Here is a 16,762-nt window from a genome sequence, read left to right as displayed (position 1 = left end):
CATGACTCTAGTCGTCCCCCAAGTCGATTTCCGCCGAGAGATCGAGATCGGAAGTTTGGTATCGCCGCCAAGAAGTATGACCATGTGCTCCGTCGACGCCCCCAAGACCAATCGTGCGGTGGCGCCGCGCAGCGCCGGGCGCAAGCGGACACGAGCGCTGGTCCTGTACGACCCGGCCGCCGCGGAGAAACGGGCCAGGCTCTCGGCGCGCCCCGGCACTCTGGTCCCGTTCTTGCCGCGGCGGCCCGTCGCCGCCGCCGCCGCCGCTCCCCGCGCCGAGCCGTCGTGGCTGCGCAAACGCCTGGACCTCCGCGCCGACCTGACGGTGCACTTCATCGCCGAGAAGGCCGTGACCCGCACCGACCTCGACGGGCAGCAGAACCGGTTCCGCATCCCGACCGAGGGCGTCCTGCGCCACCTCCGCCCGATTCTCCTCGGCGAGGAGCTCGACGCCGCCCACATACCGCGCGTCGGCGCGTTGGAAGGCCCCAAGGCGCCCAAGAAGAAGAAGACGCGGCCGACGCCGACGCCGACAACCGAGGAGGAGCTGCTGCTGCAGCAGGGGAAGAAGGTCGAGAAGAGGACCAAGAAGAAAGGGGTGAAGCACGGCGGGCTCCCCGTGCACTTGTGGAACGTCGACGCCGGTTGCATTGAGCTTCGGCTCACGCGGTGGAAGAGCAGCCGCGCCATCGTCATCAAGGGGGGAGGCTACCTGAACTTCATCACCCGATGCGGCTTCGAGAAGAACGACGTCGTCGAGGTCTGGGCCTTCAAGCAGCGGGAGTTTCGCTACTTCGGCGTCCGGTTTCTTCAAGAACGACCGCTCTGCGTTGTGCTGGCCAAGAAACAGCAGCAGCCGGCACCGTTGCTAGGGATGGGGAAGCAGTGACCAACTCACGATACTCTAATCTACTTTTCTCTCCTGTAGCATTTTTTCTAGCTTTTGGATTCAGCAAAGACTCCTGCAGAATTCTGAGAAACTCAGCTGGGCCTGATTCATTTTCCCGTAGATCTAACATGTAGTATCCTTTCTTTTAGTTCTTGGAATTCCATCTATTAGCCAAGATTGCTGGTAGAGTTCGTAGAAACTCAATTGGGTAGTTTGATCTGGTTTTGGTAGATATTAGATGACACCTGTTTAATCTATGAGCCATATACTATTGCTATTTTGAGAAATTCAATTGGGTATATCTTTGGTTTTGTTCCAATCCTTGTGAAATCCGAAGTAGCTTAAGTTAGGTCATCCCATCCTAGCAAAATGAGTTGGATTTGCCACTGGAGCACAGCTTGCCTCCACAAACGCTATCTCCTCCTCTACCCGATTTCTTCCTACTACACCACAACCATCCACCAGTCTCTATGGAGCCGTCCACGCCGTAGTGGGTCGTGGCGCAGAAGGCGATGCGATGGCAACTATCTAGAGAGGATCAGGTAACCGACGACTTTGGCTAGTTGGGATGCATCCCCTGCACCAAGAAGAAAGGAGTGTTGCGGAGGGCTTAGAGGGATGCCCGGGTGGCAACGGACAAGGACGGTGCAGTGGTCGAACGGCTAGTGCCGCAACAGTGGAATTGAGTGGCTTAGGTGGTGGCGCTTATCTTCCCTCCCCTCTTCCCCTCTGACGCGGTGCTCCTTCTTCTCTTTAGGGTGCACACGGGTCTACCAGCAAGCGTTCACGCCAGCAGCGTCGTGTACGACTATATCATCCATCTTTCGGCGGAACGTTAACCGCTTTCGATCTACAAAGGATCTGTTACAACATTACTAATAGACATTACTAATAGATAAATCTTGGACATATTAAGGTTTGCGTTAGTTAGAATTTTTTTTGTTCTCTGCTACAAATCCCTAACAATCGGGCTCACCTGTCAGCTCCTACATCCTTTCCCCTCTCTATTGTGCTTCATCATCATCTCTCTCTCTCTCTCTCTCTCTCTCTCTCTCTCTCTCTCTCTCTCTCTCTCTCTCTCTCTCTCTCTCTCTCTCTCTCTCTCTCTCTCTCTCTCTCTCTCTCTCTCTCTCTCTCTCTCTCTCTCTCTCTCTCTCCCTCCCTCCCTCCCTCCCTCCCTCCCTCCCTCCCTCCCTCCCTCCCTCCCTCCCTCCCTCGCTGGTAAATCCTTCACGCGCCATGTGCACACTCCGGCCACCCTAGGGAGGTTCGCTGTTAACGACGTCCTATTCTTCCACCCCATGCCGCCCAAGATCACGTTAGCTAGCCCTGTAGGAAAATCAATCCGGGGGATTTCCTCCCCAAGTGCTTAGTGCGTTGTAATAGATAAGCTAATTCTATAGCTCACGAGTTTGCTAAGAATGCTTTTTTATTTCTAGTAATTCTTGTACTTAGCTTGTTGAACTTCTAGTTTATACTTAGCAAGCTCTCAAAGGATGTAACTGTGTTACGTGATCACTAAAGCATGCCAAATAGCTTTTCCTAAAAAAGATTTAGAGAAATTTGTAGTTTGTTTTAGCTTCAAATTATTATTTTTATCTATTATGTTTTCTTTATTATTTAATTATAAGAAGGCGGAGTCGTTGTGTAGAAGAAATAGGTGAGCTGACACGTTGGAACCGCGGTTGACACATGAGTGGTGCCTCGGCATTAGTGTCCAGGGGTCGATGGCGACAGTGTGAAAGTTAAGTGATAATTAGGACCACCTGTAAATTTAATCAGACAAGTCGATATGTCCGAGTGGTTAAGGAGACAGACTCGAAATCTGTTGGGCTTTGCCTGCGCAGGTTCGAATCCTGCTGTCGACGTTGTACTTTTCTTTTCCTTTTTTTCTTCGTAACACACTCGCAAGTCTCTGGCCATTAATTTGACCAAGTAAGCACACAGAAAATATCGCCGATCATTCTCTACTGTATGATATGATTTAACAGTCAGGATGAATAATAATTCTACTTTTATGCTTATTAAGCAGCCTCTTCAGGATTCAGTTTGCTACACATTGTTGCAGATCTGATTTTTTTTCTTCTTCTGAGGATCGAATCTGCTAGACAATGAACCAATGACGCAAACCCTTTTCTTTTGGGGCAAGAACTTTACGAATCTTTTTCTTTGGGGAGAAGAAATGTATGAACGCAATCTGCAATTTATTGAGGATCGAATCTGCTAGAAGATAACGTGTCAACAATGCAAAAATAGAAATTAAAAATACAGACTGCTGTATAACGAGTCAACTATTCCTCTGAAATTTGGCGTTCACACACGGCGGCACACCCGGAGGCACCAACCACCGGCAAGGCAACAGGAGGCCAGAGTTAATTATTGCAGATCCCCTATTTATTCGCCTCCCCACCCCATTGTTTTCTTCCCATCTGACCTCCTTCCGTCCAAGAACCTTCTTCTCCCCTCCCAACCTCCAGAGCAAGCATGGCTCCCATCGGCGTCGGCAGCACCCTCCCCGACGGCCAGCTCGCCTGGTTCGACGAGAGCGACCAGCTGCAGCAGGTCTCCATCCACTCCCTGGCCGCCGGCAAGAAGGTCATCCTCTTCGGCGTCCCTGGGGCCTTCACCCCCACCTGCAGGTCCATCTCCCTTCTCCCCCAGTCCTACTTCTGCATACTTTCAAGTCTCGGCTGGTCAATAGATCGAGAAAAAACGAAGTGAGCCTTTGACTCTTTGTAGCTGATTGATTGCAACCTTGAGCATGCAGTATTCTGGAGAGGCGCTCTAGATTTGCTTAGGTGCCAGGATCCCCTGATTTACTTTTCCCTCGAATAGTTGGAAGATTCTGCGTACCTGAAAGCTTTGCCTTATTGATTTCCGCATCTAAAACGTACTTCTTGGACCTGGATGCATCTAGCTAAGCCTCAATAACTTTTGTTGGCGACTGCTCTCAACTAACTAGCTCCAGCGGCTTACTTCAGTAGATTTTTTGTTGTTCTACTGTTTGAATTTATATTATACTAGTACTAAGCAAGTTTGAGGTATCCGAGTTGACAACCACGAGGGCAACTTGCGTCATACGTTTTGTCTGTATTAGATCGCAATCTGCTCCTTCTGTAAGATTATATTTTGTTCATGCTCTTATTTTATCAGGTAATAAAAGGGACTATGTTACTCATGTTTTCCTAATTTGTAGGCTTTCCTTTTTCATATTGTGAAAAGAAAAGGCACTCACACAGTCACATTGTTTCTTCTTTGGATGCAGCATGCAGCATGTACCAGGTTTCGTTACTCAGTCTGAGGAGCTCAAAGCCAAGGGTGTAGATGAGATCCTGCTTGTCAGCGGTACGCTTTTCGGCATTTCTTTGTGTTCTTCCTCGTTATGTTCTGAAAGCAAATATTACATATAATCTTGTCAACGACTACTTCTTGACCTGACCATGGATGGCAACATCATATATCAGTTGTTTGTTATCTTCATGGTGCGATTGGTTCATGTTTCTTGAATGTCTCTAATAGCTAGAGAATGCTGTTTTAAAAAGAAAACAGTCAAGTCTTAAGAGGTGCATGAATTTTGGCATGCTGTCCAATGATATTTGATACAGCGTAGTACTGCTTAGGATCTAATACAAGTGTATAGCATTGTTGTTGTAATGTCGCTAGAGTACTGCTTAGGATCTGTCCAGTTAAGGGACACTGCACATCTATTATTTTCATGCAGTACCTTCTGCCCTCCTATCCAAATGGACTCACTATCCTGTCTTTGCATATCATCTTGACCTAAAGCACCTACCCCCAGAATAACACTTGATTAATTCACTGTACTATTATTTTGCAGTTAATGACCCATTTGTCATGAAGGCATGGGCGAAGTCATTCCCAGACAACAAGCACGTGAAGTTCCTTGCTGATGGATCAGGAACTTACACAAAAGCACTTGGTCTTGAGCTTGACCTTTCAGAGAAAGGTTTGGGTGTTCGTTCGAGGCGGTTTGCGCTCCTTGCCGACGACCTCAAGGTCACTGTTGCAAACATTGAGGAGGGTGGCCAGTTCACAATCTCTGGTGCTGAGGAGATCCTCAAGGCACTGTAGGATCTTCAGGTCTTCGGAACCGCAGGGATCATGTGGACCTGGTGTCATATCGATCTAGTTTGAACATGTGTGCCAACTACTCGAATAAATTGTCAATGTGCACTTCCTCATGTACTTTATGTGACTATTTGAGTTAATCATTACTGTTGGGTCCACATGCTATTCGATCCTGATGTGTCTAATTTCTATCCCTCCAGTAATTTTGTGGTGCTCGTAACCTACATGCTATTCGATCCTGATGTGTCAAAAATTTCTATCCCTCCAGTAATTTTGTGCTGCTCGTGTAAAATTGTTGCAAGAAGCAAGACTATGAGAATGTGGAAGGAAGATGTTATGGTTGTTATTTGTGGAGTCATAACCTCATGAAATTTGTACAACCAGTATTCAAGGGCTTTTCATGGTGATGTCTTTGCGTGTATGCCAATGACGATTATTGTTTTTGTGCTTTGAGTTATTTAGATTTTGCTTTAAGCAACATGATACTAAATGTGCCAGATTTGTATCAGGCTGACAAAAATATTCCTAATTTCATTGCAGCTCAGCTGAGATCAAGTTGGACGCGATTTACAGCACTTCCTCCCCTATCTCACTTACTCTGAGCTATTTACAGGCGTCTCTCTTAACCAGATGGCTCCCTGACGCAGCACATCCATGCACACAAAACTGCCTATCTCAAAGGTACATCTACCTCTGAGAAAAGCTTCTTGACCCACCTTCACACAGCTACTCGATCTTCTCTACGTGCATACGCTTCCTCGAAACGATACGGGGAACCTTCCTCAGTTTTGCACCGCCGCAATCCAAGCTTCTGTCCTCAAGTTCGTCCCAGTTCAAAGAATCACCGGCCCTGGCTGAACTGGCCTCTGTGTCATCAACGACAAAAGACTGGGGGATGTCGTCTAGACTGGACCGCTTCTTTGATTTCGAGCGCCTTGGATCCCGAGCAACATTGTCGGCGTATAGGACATCCTCGATTCGTGATAGAACCGCGAATGCTAAGCTCTCAAGAGACCTGGAGTAGCTCTCCAAGATAGCAAACCCAACATCCTGAAAGAAATGTAGCAAATTGCAATGTAAAAAAGTACTGTACTCTGTAGCAAATCCGAAAAGTTACTGAAACGGTTTGCCTACCTTGTTGTATTGGATCTTACTTATGTCAAGTGATGACTGGGCAGTTCCAGGGAACTTCTGCTTGAGGATGAGCAAGACTGTCTCTGCGCGCTCTTCAAACTGCTCGCGTTTCTCCAAGCTACCGGGGCCCCAGTATAGCTTATTGCAGAGCTTCCTCTGCCAGATTACAACAGAGGCCTCGATTTTGTCCTTGAGATCGACGATCTTGTGTTCCGTCGACAAGTCTACGGAATTCAAGAGTTCATTGGGATCAAAATGATCATCGGTGATAGTTCTGTATATGGAGTCTCCGAGACTGTCCCTCCCATTCTGCAAGAGAATCAGTCACTCTATTTGATTAGCCTTGGAAGTTTTGTCTGAAAAGGAAGTGTACTGCTACACTAATAGATCTCAGTTGTCTGAAAAGGAAGTGTACTGCTACACTACTAGATCTTAGTAAAAGATCTGAATGTACTATTAAGCGAAAGCGATCAGTCGACATGCTTCGAGGAATAAGAAGATAACAACATAGAGGAAATCAAAACTATAGGCAAAATTCGTTTGCAGGATGTTGTGATGAATCACCTTTGGTAGAGACTCAATGTACTCCTCTGGGATCTCCATCTCTGTAAGAACATCAGCATTCATGGCCATGACTGCCTTGAGCACTTGCCCGACAAGGTCTTTCTGGTGCTGAAGCCACTTTCTGGACTGGTCAGACAGACCTTCAGGAGGGACTCTCACCGTTGGGATCCACCATTTCTCACCATTCCTCGGTGAATCGCCCTTCTCGCTCTCGTCGGCGTCTTTGGACACATACCAAAACTCTTGTTCGTCTTTAAAGTTGTCAAGGTACCCCTGCTCCACATACAGAAAACGATCATTCCAATTCAACGAATTGTTCGAAAAGGAACACCAAGTAAGAATTTGCATAGTGAGCCTACGAGGAGCATGGCGTCGAGTTTTCGCAAGGCGGGGAGGTTCATGAGAATGTCCTTGCGCAGCTGCGTGCCCATCACCTGTTTGTCAACAATCGCACCGTTCGTGATAAGTGAACTGCACTGCAATTGAAAATCTACTGAAGTTAGTGGTGTGAGGATGATCTTAAAGCTGACCTCCATGCTGGTACCGTCCTCGGACTCGTGTTGCAACGGAACGAACTCGACGATGTGATCAGTGACCGACAGAATCCAGTCGATCTCCTTCTTCCATCGCATTCTTCGGTCCGCCTTCATGGGCTCGAGGCGGCGTTGCTCCCCGAATACAGAAGCTGCAAATCAATGAATTGCCCAGTTTCACCATGCATGAACAAGAGAGCAACAACGGCGAGGAGATCCATAGAGTGGTGTTGAGCATATCGTTTACCTGCAAGATTGGTGATGGAGTTGGAGAGCGCAAGAGCGGAGGAGACGCCTCTCCCCGTCCCAGACATGTCCTCCCCGAGCAACAGCTTCGCGAACCTCTCTTGCATCAAATCCATCTCTGCATCGATCCCAAATCCACGTCCATCAGATCTACGGAATTACCATCATCTGGCGGCTAAACAAGTGGAAACCTGTCAAACCTGAAGGCATTTCAACTTTCTTCGCTGGGAGTTCGGAGTGGCGCCGGCCCGACGCAGCCCTGGACCCGTGGCCCCTCGACAGCGTCCGTTTCTGCAACGGCGGCAGCGGAGAAGCGGCGACGATTTCTTCCTCGTCCATGCCCCCCCTGCCGCTGCAGCTGCACTCTGAGGACGACGGCGACGGCGAGGAAGGGAAGGATTGGCTGGACGCCATGACCCGGCGCCCCGGCAGGAACCTGTCGAGGCTGTGGCCGCGGCCGAGGAACCCTCGCGCCATCACTGGTGCAGGCTCGTCCAGACGAATCAGCACGTGCACATAGGCCGGATCGATGCCGGCGTCGTAGGGTGTGGGTCGAGATCGAGATGGAGCAGCGCACGGACGTTAACTGTGCCCGGCGGGAGGTTTGGTTTTAAAGGAGGACGCCGGCCGCCTCGCCGGCGTGCATGCGGGGAAAGGCCTTGGATTGTGTTGCGACGTTGTGTCGCCTGTCCCCCGACGTACGACCGACTCAGGCGCGCGCGCGCGCGCGAGTGTGGCTGGTTGGCTTCTCTCCTCGCGTCCCGGTGTGGGGCGTGATTTTGTTGGAGAGCAAGCCAAAGCCAAAGATGGCAAACCATGCCACGATGGAGATGCGCCATTCGTGTGGCCACGCCAAATATAAGAAGCTTACTATTTTCCCTCCTATGGATATGGGCAGCTCGCATGCATGCTTGTCTCTGATTGTTTCCTTGATTAATTAGAACTGATTGTTCTTTTTGGTTTGTGTCTTGTGATTGCACGCTGCACGCACACCTGCTAAGGTGTTGTTACTCCATCCGTTTCATAATTCTTATCACATAGTTTTAGTTTAAATTTGAACTGAAACTATGACAAGAACTATGGAATATATGGAGTATATTTCTAGTACACTAGTAGATGCATGCGTTTGAGTTTTGGATCCTGTCTGGTTTGACCTTTCAAGAATCAATATGCTTTTCTTTTTTTTGCTGGGGCAAGATTCATAATGCTTGTGGAGTCTACTTAGTCTCATAAACAGGAATGAATTTACTCAATTCACCAACAAGTGGAACCCTTTTGCCTAAGTGGCAACTACCAACCACATGGCTTCGCTGCCCAAACACATACCCAACGGTCAAGTGAGATTACCGGAGTTGAGCTGTAAGGGACGGAGCCAGGAATGAAATATAAGGAGGGGGCAATCTTAGTATGAGAAGGGCAGAACTAGCTAAAATCACACAAATAAGGAGCTGACATGACTTATCTTCAAAGGAAAATCATGAGCATAGCCCCCCCCCCCCCCCCCCCTCGTCCCCCTTGTCTCCGTCCCTGGTTGTAAAATCCTGGACCTTTACCAAACTTTCAAATTACGCTCTGTCTTCCTAGAAAATAGAATTGATGAACAACAATAATTACTTACGCAATATATTATCGTGATTCTTGAAATAATAGATACAAAGATGAACAAAACAAAATTAAAGGGATACACATCAATCTATTGGAGTATTGACAACACTGCTAATTTGCTTGGCGGACCATATAATTCACCTCGTGCCCTGATTGAACGGTGGCATAGCGGTGACCTTTGCTTGTCTCCTTTGCAGGTTATCTGCCATACTGGATCCGCTCATGGTAGAAGCGCTAGGTTTAATTTGGTCGTTATGCCTATGTAAAATTATACGGTGTTTAGTTAAAAAATCATCATCATCTTTGCGGGTTATCTGTCATGATGGCGACTCTGGTGGCCCAATCTTTACTGCCATGAACATCATGTGTTATTTACAATAAACATGATTGGACCAGGTAGCCAAGGACGTAGATGGTGTGTAGTCTTCTGGCCGGCCCTCCTCCCCTTGGATTTTAATTAGTTATGCATAACTGTATTTTTGCTTATTCGTTTTTTGCGGTTATGTGCATCCTGAGCATGCAGAGGCTAGATAGAAACTCTTTTTGTTTGTATCACATTGATGCATCATTATGATTTTATATGAAAACAAGCTTTGTAAAAAAAAAAGGTCCCAACCACTTAATCAGAAAATCGAAGCACTCATTGCTAGAGGTTGGCCCATTTGAAATATTGACTACCCCGGTTTTGTAGGGGAGAAGGGAAGGGCTGAGCTGTATGTGATATTCATTTCCTGCTTGTCGGGACTCAGGAAAGGATGGTTATGTCTGCATTGATATGTAAAGTTTTTTTTTTTTTGAAACAAAGTCCATCTATTAATTAAGAAGAAGAAAATTAACTTATTAGTTAAGTACTTAACTGTTACGAAAATGGCCAAAGATATGAAGCCATACCTCAACCAGCCAAGCAGACTCATCTCACACACCCATGACCACGAAAAATCCCGAAAAATGCTCCTAATCACAGTTACTTCAAACACCCGACATGTGGATCTCAACAACTCAAAGGTGTCACATCCAAATGGAAGCAACCAAGGTGAAGAGTCAAGAACCGAAACCAACCATCAATCAGCCACAGTTAGCTTTTTATAGCACCACTATGTCCTAAATGGTTTCTCCTTTAGGATGTGGGATCCCTTCTTGCTTTTGCCTTGATTGTCTTTGCCATCAGGAGGCAAACAATCCTCTTGCCAGCTAGGCCTCCAAACTGGTGAAGAAGTCGCAAAGCTTTTGGTCGATTATAAGTTCGAGTATAGTTCTTCGGATAACAAAGGCAAAGCCTATTTGCCTCGTTTCGAAATTTTGACAAAACGGACCACCCTCCCCAATTCATTGACAAAAAGGACCACCTGTGAATCAAATTGACAAAAAGGACCATCCTGGGTGTGGCGGCAGAGCCCCCAGGCGACACGTGGCGGATGCCGCCGGGCTGCCTGGCGGCAGGGACCCGCCGTCCCACCATCTGGCGGCACGTTACCTGCCAGCCCCGCCGTGAAGCCGCCGTCGATGGCTGCGGGCCATGCCGCCACAGCACGGGGCGGCATGCCTGCGTGGCACATGCCGCCACACATGCTGGAGGCAGGCCTCGAGCGGGAAATCAGCAGGCTGACCGCGCCTGCACGCTAACTCTGACCGGCACTGATTTTGATTGCTCTGATTTGGAAGCGACGAGACGTAAAGCTGTCGAAGATTCCCGCTCGATACAGCAAATTAACCACCGAAAGCAGCCTATTTGCGTAGGAGTTCTATGCTGATACAGCAATTAGACATTCTGCACTAACTTTTTGGTACTGCTCACACTAATTGAAGGCTATATAAGTCGGCTTCCCCGCATAAAAATCGAAACAACAGGATCAAGTTTGCCTTCTTCGCGTCTCTGTTTCGTGCGCAAAATATTGGAGTGAGTATGAGTGTGCCTTGCTCGGACCAGGATTTTAGGCCGATGAAGGGGAAGAATGCAAGCTTGCCACCGGGGGTGAGAGCAGAGAGGTGTTGGTGCGGCCGCCTTGCGAAGGTGAAGGAGGTGGTTGATTTTTCTGATAAGTTCGGCATGAAATATTTCATGTGCGCGAGCTATGATCATGATCCACCCAGGCAAACAAGTTCATCGTCCTCGAGGCCTGCGGTATGTTCTAACAGCACGATTAAAAAAAATTAATTGTATATCATTAATTTTCGTTGATTAACCGTATTATTTGTGTTGTAGTCTCCCCCGCCCCTTTGCATGTGGTTTCATTGGATAGACCAGGAGCAGCCGGATTGGGCACGCCGTGAGGTGGAGGAAAAACAGCGGCGTGCATGGGCAATGTTCCATGAGGAAGAGCGTTTTGAAAAGGCTATTGCTAATGATAAAGCAGAAAGAGAGAGACAGATACAAAAATTAAGGGCGGAGCAAGCTCGAAATCGTGAGGTGAATCAGAAGAGGATGGATGATGAGGCTGCACGAAGGTATGCAGAGGAAGAGGTGCGCAGAGAGGCCCGTGAAGCGGAGAGAAAGAGATTAAGGGAAAGAGCTGCCGAGGCGCAAGCGGCAGAAGAGAAATGAAGGGAGCCAACCGTGGTTCCTGCTGGGAGCGGCGTGTTGTTAAGCACGGCTGCCTTGGCTGCTGCCCACTCCTCCTCTGCGATGGTGTGGTCGCTGTTGTTGTTGCTGGCGCTGTTCTCAAAACTAGCTCGCCCGCTGGAACGGGGGGTGCGATCTCCGTCTCCCATGTTGGCGACATAAACCTGGTGGTGCGCTGTTCCTTGGACGATACTGTCGACACTGTCCTCTCCCGATGAATACTGGGCATTGCAGATGAACGACGTGTCGCTCGATCCCAGCCCGTGCCTAGTGTCGAAGTTCAAGCAATAGTACGAGGTTAGCTCCGAAGATGCAGGATTGTCGGATCCAACCGACATGGAAGACGCTGAACGGGGAGTCGAGGGTGCATGCGAACTCATCGAGCCTGTCAGACCAGTCGAAAGGTCGAGTGATGATGACGCGCTTGGACTCGTCGATCTGGAAGTGGGCGATTCCAGCAGCCGAAGGATCCCTTCCGAGTTGACGTTGTAGTGGACGCTCCCGAAAGTCATCTCCATGTTGCCTTGCAGATCAGAGAAGGTCGAGCGAGACGAGTCGCTGTGCGGGGTGAATTCGTAGGAGCCGAAGCGAATCGGGCTTCCCAAGTTTGGCGATGATGGTGTTGATAAAGTCGTTGATGACATGACGGGCTCTGCCGATGTCCGATCTTGTGCCGACAGGGTTCCCACAGACGGCGCCAATTGTCGAGGGTACTCCTCGGCAATGCCCTCCGATTGGGGCTTAGGGTTGATGGAATCATGCAAGCTGACACGAGACATCGGTTCACAGACAAGCGGGGAGAGCGATTTACCCAGGTTCGGGGCCCTCGATGAGGTAAAACCCTTACGTCCTGCCCGTCTGTTCTTGATTATGAAGATAATGGGTTACAATGGGGTACCGAATAGTTCGACTGAGATCTCGTCGAGAGGCTAAGCACTGCGGCGATCTAGCTCTAGACTTTTGGTGGCTAAGGCTGCTAAGATTGATTGTGTTCCTCGGCAGCCCCTCTCCTGGCCTTTATATAGGAGGCCAGATCTCAAGAGGTCTAACCGAGTACGACTAGGTTTACAGTAGTTTCGAATCTAATATTTCCTTGTTCGGCTGCTTCCTTGTCTTGCCCGTCAAGGATTCTTCTGGTGCACCGTCCAGGTGGCCCATCTTGCCTCCAAGTGTCTTCATGGGCCTCCAACTAGATAATATGGGATAGGGCAATGTCGGTTACCCGAAGAGTAATGCCCACGTCACGCGGCGACAAGTCCAGAAAATGGCCACGGTGGACACAGAGCAAATAGAGTGATCTGTTGTACTAGCTATGTATGTTAATTTCAGTGTTACTTTCGCGTTGTATCTTAAAATTCGTTGCAGTTATTATGTTGTATCTTAAACGTTTTTTACTTATGTTGTATCTTCATTATTGGAGTTAATTTAGAAATAAAACTTATTGGAACTAATATTAATATGTCTCTGAGATACATAGAAAAATATCTCATACATAGATTAAATGTCTGTCGCGCGCATAGATAAATATATGATACATAGAAGTAAGGTCCATTTGTATCATTCCTGTCGACGACGACGACGTTGCTGCCGTGGCCTTGGACCGGAAGGCGACAACCGGGGACGAGGGGGATGAGGTGGACGCAATCCTCGGCCGTACTGATTTTCCTCATCCTCTGTACGTGTCTCATCTGCTGGCGATGGAGTCTGAAATATGTATGGAGATTCCTGATTTGGGGGAATCAAACTGGCATCTGTGCCGAAAATAGCACCTCCAAAGAATTCTTCAACTATCCCGGTAACATAATCGCGAGGTTGTTGGGAAGTGTTGCCGTAGTATTGTGGTTGTTACGTCATATCGTGCCATGTCGGGACTAAAGATTCATGCGTATTGAATGACTCCATCAGAAACATGCACCTCGTAATAATCATGTATGTAATTAACATGAATTAACCTGAGTTGGGTATTGCGATTGCATGTGGTCATGACCACGCAGTGGAGGCATATTGTGGCCTAAACCAGCTCCCATGTTGGACCACGTAGGATCAACAGATTCCTGCGAACGTAAATGACATGTTATTAGTAGGCATGTAAATAATCACGTGTTGGTAGGTAATTATTAAATATGAGCATACCTGAGTGTTGAATCTTTGCGAGTACTCGCCTTCTGTGTAGGAGTATCGTTGTCCAGATGGATATGGCGGAAAATGATCGTTCTCCTAATACAATTGGGGGGAAAATGTGTCATTGTTGTAAGTTCAGGAGGAATGTATGTACGCAAGTTGATTACCTGTGTGGCGCCATGGCGTTGAGATAAGTCTGCGGACTGTGATCGGTCAAGTAGAGATGAGTCGCGTCGTGGATTAGATGTATGCGAGGTAGAGGGAACTGGTACGGTCGGTGTGGCGGATGGCTGGCTCACACGTACCGTACTCGGTCTGTTCGACGGTGCCTCCGGCATGTCGAATGCTCGGCTGACAACATCATCATGGCGGCTGCAACCAAGACGCCTAAGCCCTTTAATGGCAGTATTAAAAATACGTTTTACCATGGATTTTTCCTCCGTACTATCCATGTTGCGCAAGTTCAAAGTGTCTTGGGCGTCCCGTGCGATCTGCCTAAACTTGTCAATCTGAATGAAATTAAAAAAATAATATTGACTATAAACACATATTTTCTTAATTACAATTATATAAGAAGTACCGAAGTGTCACGGTGGTAATCTGAGGCCCATGTGAGGTGTGTCGGACTCGATGGTGGGGGACCGGTGAGGAGAGTCCGTGTGCTAGCGTGATACCATTCATTATACGTTGGCAGTATCTCACCGTTGTACCGTCTGCATCAGTGATAAATTACATTAGAAGGTACATGATGATAAGATGAATTAAAATATATAATTACCTATTTTCGCGTACTTGATGTCTACGCACGCTTCTATTCTTGTAGATAGTGTTGGGCCTCCAAGAGCAGAGGTTTGTAGAATATCAGCAAGTTTACCTTAAGTGAATCACCCAAGGTTTATCGAACTCAGTGAGGTAGAGGTCAAAGATATCCCTCTCAAGTAACCCTGCAATTACGATACAAGAAGTCTCTTGTGTCCCCAACACACCTAATACACTTGTCAGATGTATAGGTGCACTAGTTCGGCGAAGAGATAGTGAAATACAAGTAATATGGATGATTGTAAGTAGTAATTGCAATCTGAAATAAAAATGGCAGCAAGCGAACATGTAACAGAACTTGTTGGAAACGGTGTTTCAATGCTTAGAAACAAGGCCTAGGGATCATACTTTCACTAGTGGACACTCTCAACAATGTTATCATAAAGGAATATAAATATAAGCACTTCACTATGCTATTCTGAATTACTCTCTGGCAGGATAACGAACACTAATTCACCATGTAGGACTGCAAAAGCAAACCTTAAAGATGTATTCCCAAGTACTAATAAACACCCCCACGCTGTCACTGTGAGCATTCATAGGAGGTACTAACACACCACAATTTCATAGAGACATCCAACTCAAATCATAACCCAGTGAACAAGTATTCTGTGAAATATAGCCTAAGAGACCCACACGGTGCACACACTGTCACCTTTACACACGTGGGACAAGTAGTCTCCGGAGATCACATAAGTAAAATCCACTTGAATAACATAACGACATCTAGATTACAAAGCTCATCATATGGATCTCAATCATGTAAGGCAGCTCATGAGATCATTGTATTGAAGTACATGGGAGAGAGAGATGAACCACATAGCTACCGGTAGAGCCCTCAGCCTCGGGGGAGAACTACTCCCTCCTCATCATGGGAGATAGCAACGGCGATGAAGATGGCGGTGGTGTCGATGGAGATGACTCCGAGGGCAATTCCCCGTCCCGGCGGCGTGCCGGAACAGAGACTTCTGTCCCCCGAAACGGAGTTTCGCGATGGCGGTGGCGCCCCTGGAGTCTTTCTGGAGTTTCGTCAATTGGTATCGGGTTTTTAGGTCACGAGGGGTTAAATAGGCGAAGAGGCGGAGTCGGAGGGGCCAGGGGGCCCCTCCCCATAGGCTGGCGCGGCCAGGGGGCCACCCGCGCCGCCTTATGGTGTGGGTCCCCTACTGCCCTTCCTCGTCTCCCCTTCGGACTTCTGGAACCTTCCCGGGAAAATAAGGTGTTTGGCTTTTGTTTCGTCGAATTCCGAGAATATTGCCCGAACAGCCTTTCTGGAACCAAAAACAATAGAAAACAGGAACTGGCACTTCGGCATCTTGTTAATAGGTTAGTTCCGGAAAATGCATAAAATCATTATAAAGTGTGAGCAAAACATGTATGTATTGTCATAAAACTAGCATGGAACATCATAAATTATAGATACGTTTGAGACGTATCAAGCATCCGCAAGCTTAGTTCCTACTCGCCCTCGAGTAGGTAAATGATAAAAAGAATAATTTCTGAAGTGATATGCTATCATAATCTTGATCAATACTATTGTAAAGCATATGAGATGAATGAAGTGATTCGAAGCAATGGTAAAGACAATGATTAAACAACTGAATCATATAGCAAAGACTTTTCATGAATAGTACTTTCAAGACAAGCATCAATCAGACTTGCATAGGAGTTAACTCATAAAGCAATAGATTCTTAGTAGAAAGTTTTGAAGTAACACAAAGGAAGATATAAGTTTCAGCAGTTGCTTTCAACTTCAACATGTATATCTCATGGATAATTGTCAACACAAAGTAATATGATGAATGCAAATAAGCAAGTATGTACGAATCAATGCACACAGTTGACACAAGTGTTTGCTTCTAAGATGGAATGAAGTAGGTAAACTGACTCAACATAAAGTAAAAGAAAGGCCCTTCGCAGAGGGAAGCATGGATTGCTATTTTTGTGCTAGAGCTTTTATTTTGAAAACATAGAAACAATTTTGTCAACGGTAGTAATAATTCATATGTGTTATGCATAAGACATCCTATAAGTTGCAAGCCTCATGCATAGAATACCAATAGTGCTCGCACCTTGTCCTAATTAGCTTGGATTTACATGGATTATCATTGCATAACATATGTTTCAACCAAGTGTCACAAAGGGGTACCTCTATGCCGCCTGTACAAAGGTCCAAGGAGATAAATCGCATTTGATTTCTCG

At 47.2% G+C, this 16,762-nt stretch overlaps 2 protein-coding genes and 1 non-coding gene across 3 annotated transcripts; 2 read left to right on the top strand and 1 right to left on the bottom strand.

The window, feature by feature from the left end:
• Window positions 1-2,675: 2,675 nt before the first annotated feature.
• TRNAS-CGA (transfer RNA serine (anticodon CGA)) lies at window positions 2,676-2,757 on the top strand. Its single transcript has one exon. It is a non-coding gene; the product is annotated as a tRNA-Ser (tRNA).
• Window positions 2,758-3,296: 539 nt separating this feature from the next.
• On the top strand, window positions 3,297-5,146 carry LOC127343312 (peroxiredoxin-2C). The gene is made up of 3 exons (XM_051369428.2): window positions 3,297-3,528; window positions 4,155-4,234; window positions 4,728-5,146. Exons 1-3 carry the CDS (start codon window positions 3,374-3,376, stop codon window positions 4,979-4,981), a joined length of 489 nt encoding a protein of 162 aa, XP_051225388.1. The 5' UTR covers window positions 3,297-3,373; the 3' UTR covers window positions 4,982-5,146.
• Window positions 5,147-5,489: 343 nt separating this feature from the next.
• On the bottom strand, window positions 5,490-8,245 carry LOC127343311 (rho guanine nucleotide exchange factor 8). Its single transcript, XM_051369427.2, has 7 exons — window positions 7,656-8,245; window positions 7,457-7,573; window positions 7,207-7,361; window positions 7,036-7,110; window positions 6,677-6,949; window positions 6,113-6,421; window positions 5,490-6,028 (listed from the first exon to the last, which is right to left on the bottom strand). The coding sequence occupies exons 1-7, from the start codon at window positions 7,930-7,932 to the stop codon at window positions 5,705-5,707; spliced, it is 1,530 nt and encodes a 509-aa protein (XP_051225387.1). The 5' UTR covers window positions 7,933-8,245; the 3' UTR covers window positions 5,490-5,704.
• Window positions 8,246-16,762: the final 8,517 nt, after the last annotated feature.

Source organism: Lolium perenne, chromosome 3 (assembly GCF_019359855.2).
Source record: "Lolium perenne isolate Kyuss_39 chromosome 3, Kyuss_2.0, whole genome shotgun sequence".
NCBI classification, from domain to species: Eukaryota; Viridiplantae; Streptophyta; class Magnoliopsida; order Poales; family Poaceae; genus Lolium; species Lolium perenne.
The sequence above is the reverse complement of the archived record's forward strand: the minus strand, read 5'-3'. Positions and strand labels throughout refer to the sequence as shown.

Coding starts and splice junctions, on each gene's coding strand:
- LOC127343312 (XM_051369428.2), top strand. CDS start 3,374: ATGGCTCCCATCGGCGTCGGCAGCACCCTCCCCGACGGCCAGCTCGCC. Junction 3,529..4,154: donor GCCTTCACCCCCACCTGCAG/GTCCATCTCCCT, acceptor CTTTGGATGCAG/CATGCAGCATGTACCAGGTT. Junction 4,235..4,727: donor TGAGATCCTGCTTGTCAGCG/GTACGCTTTTCG, acceptor ATTATTTTGCAG/TTAATGACCCATTTGTCATG.
- LOC127343311 (XM_051369427.2), bottom strand. CDS start 7,932: ATGGCGCGAGGGTTCCTCGGCCGCGGCCACAGCCTCGACAGGTTCCTG. Junction 7,574..7,655: donor GAAAGTTGAAATGCCTTCAG/GTTTGACAGGTT, acceptor GGATCGATGCAG/AGATGGATTTGATGCAAGAG. Junction 6,029..6,112: donor GTAAGATCCAATACAACAAG/GTAGGCAAACCG, acceptor CATTTCTTTCAG/GATGTTGGGTTTGCTATCTT.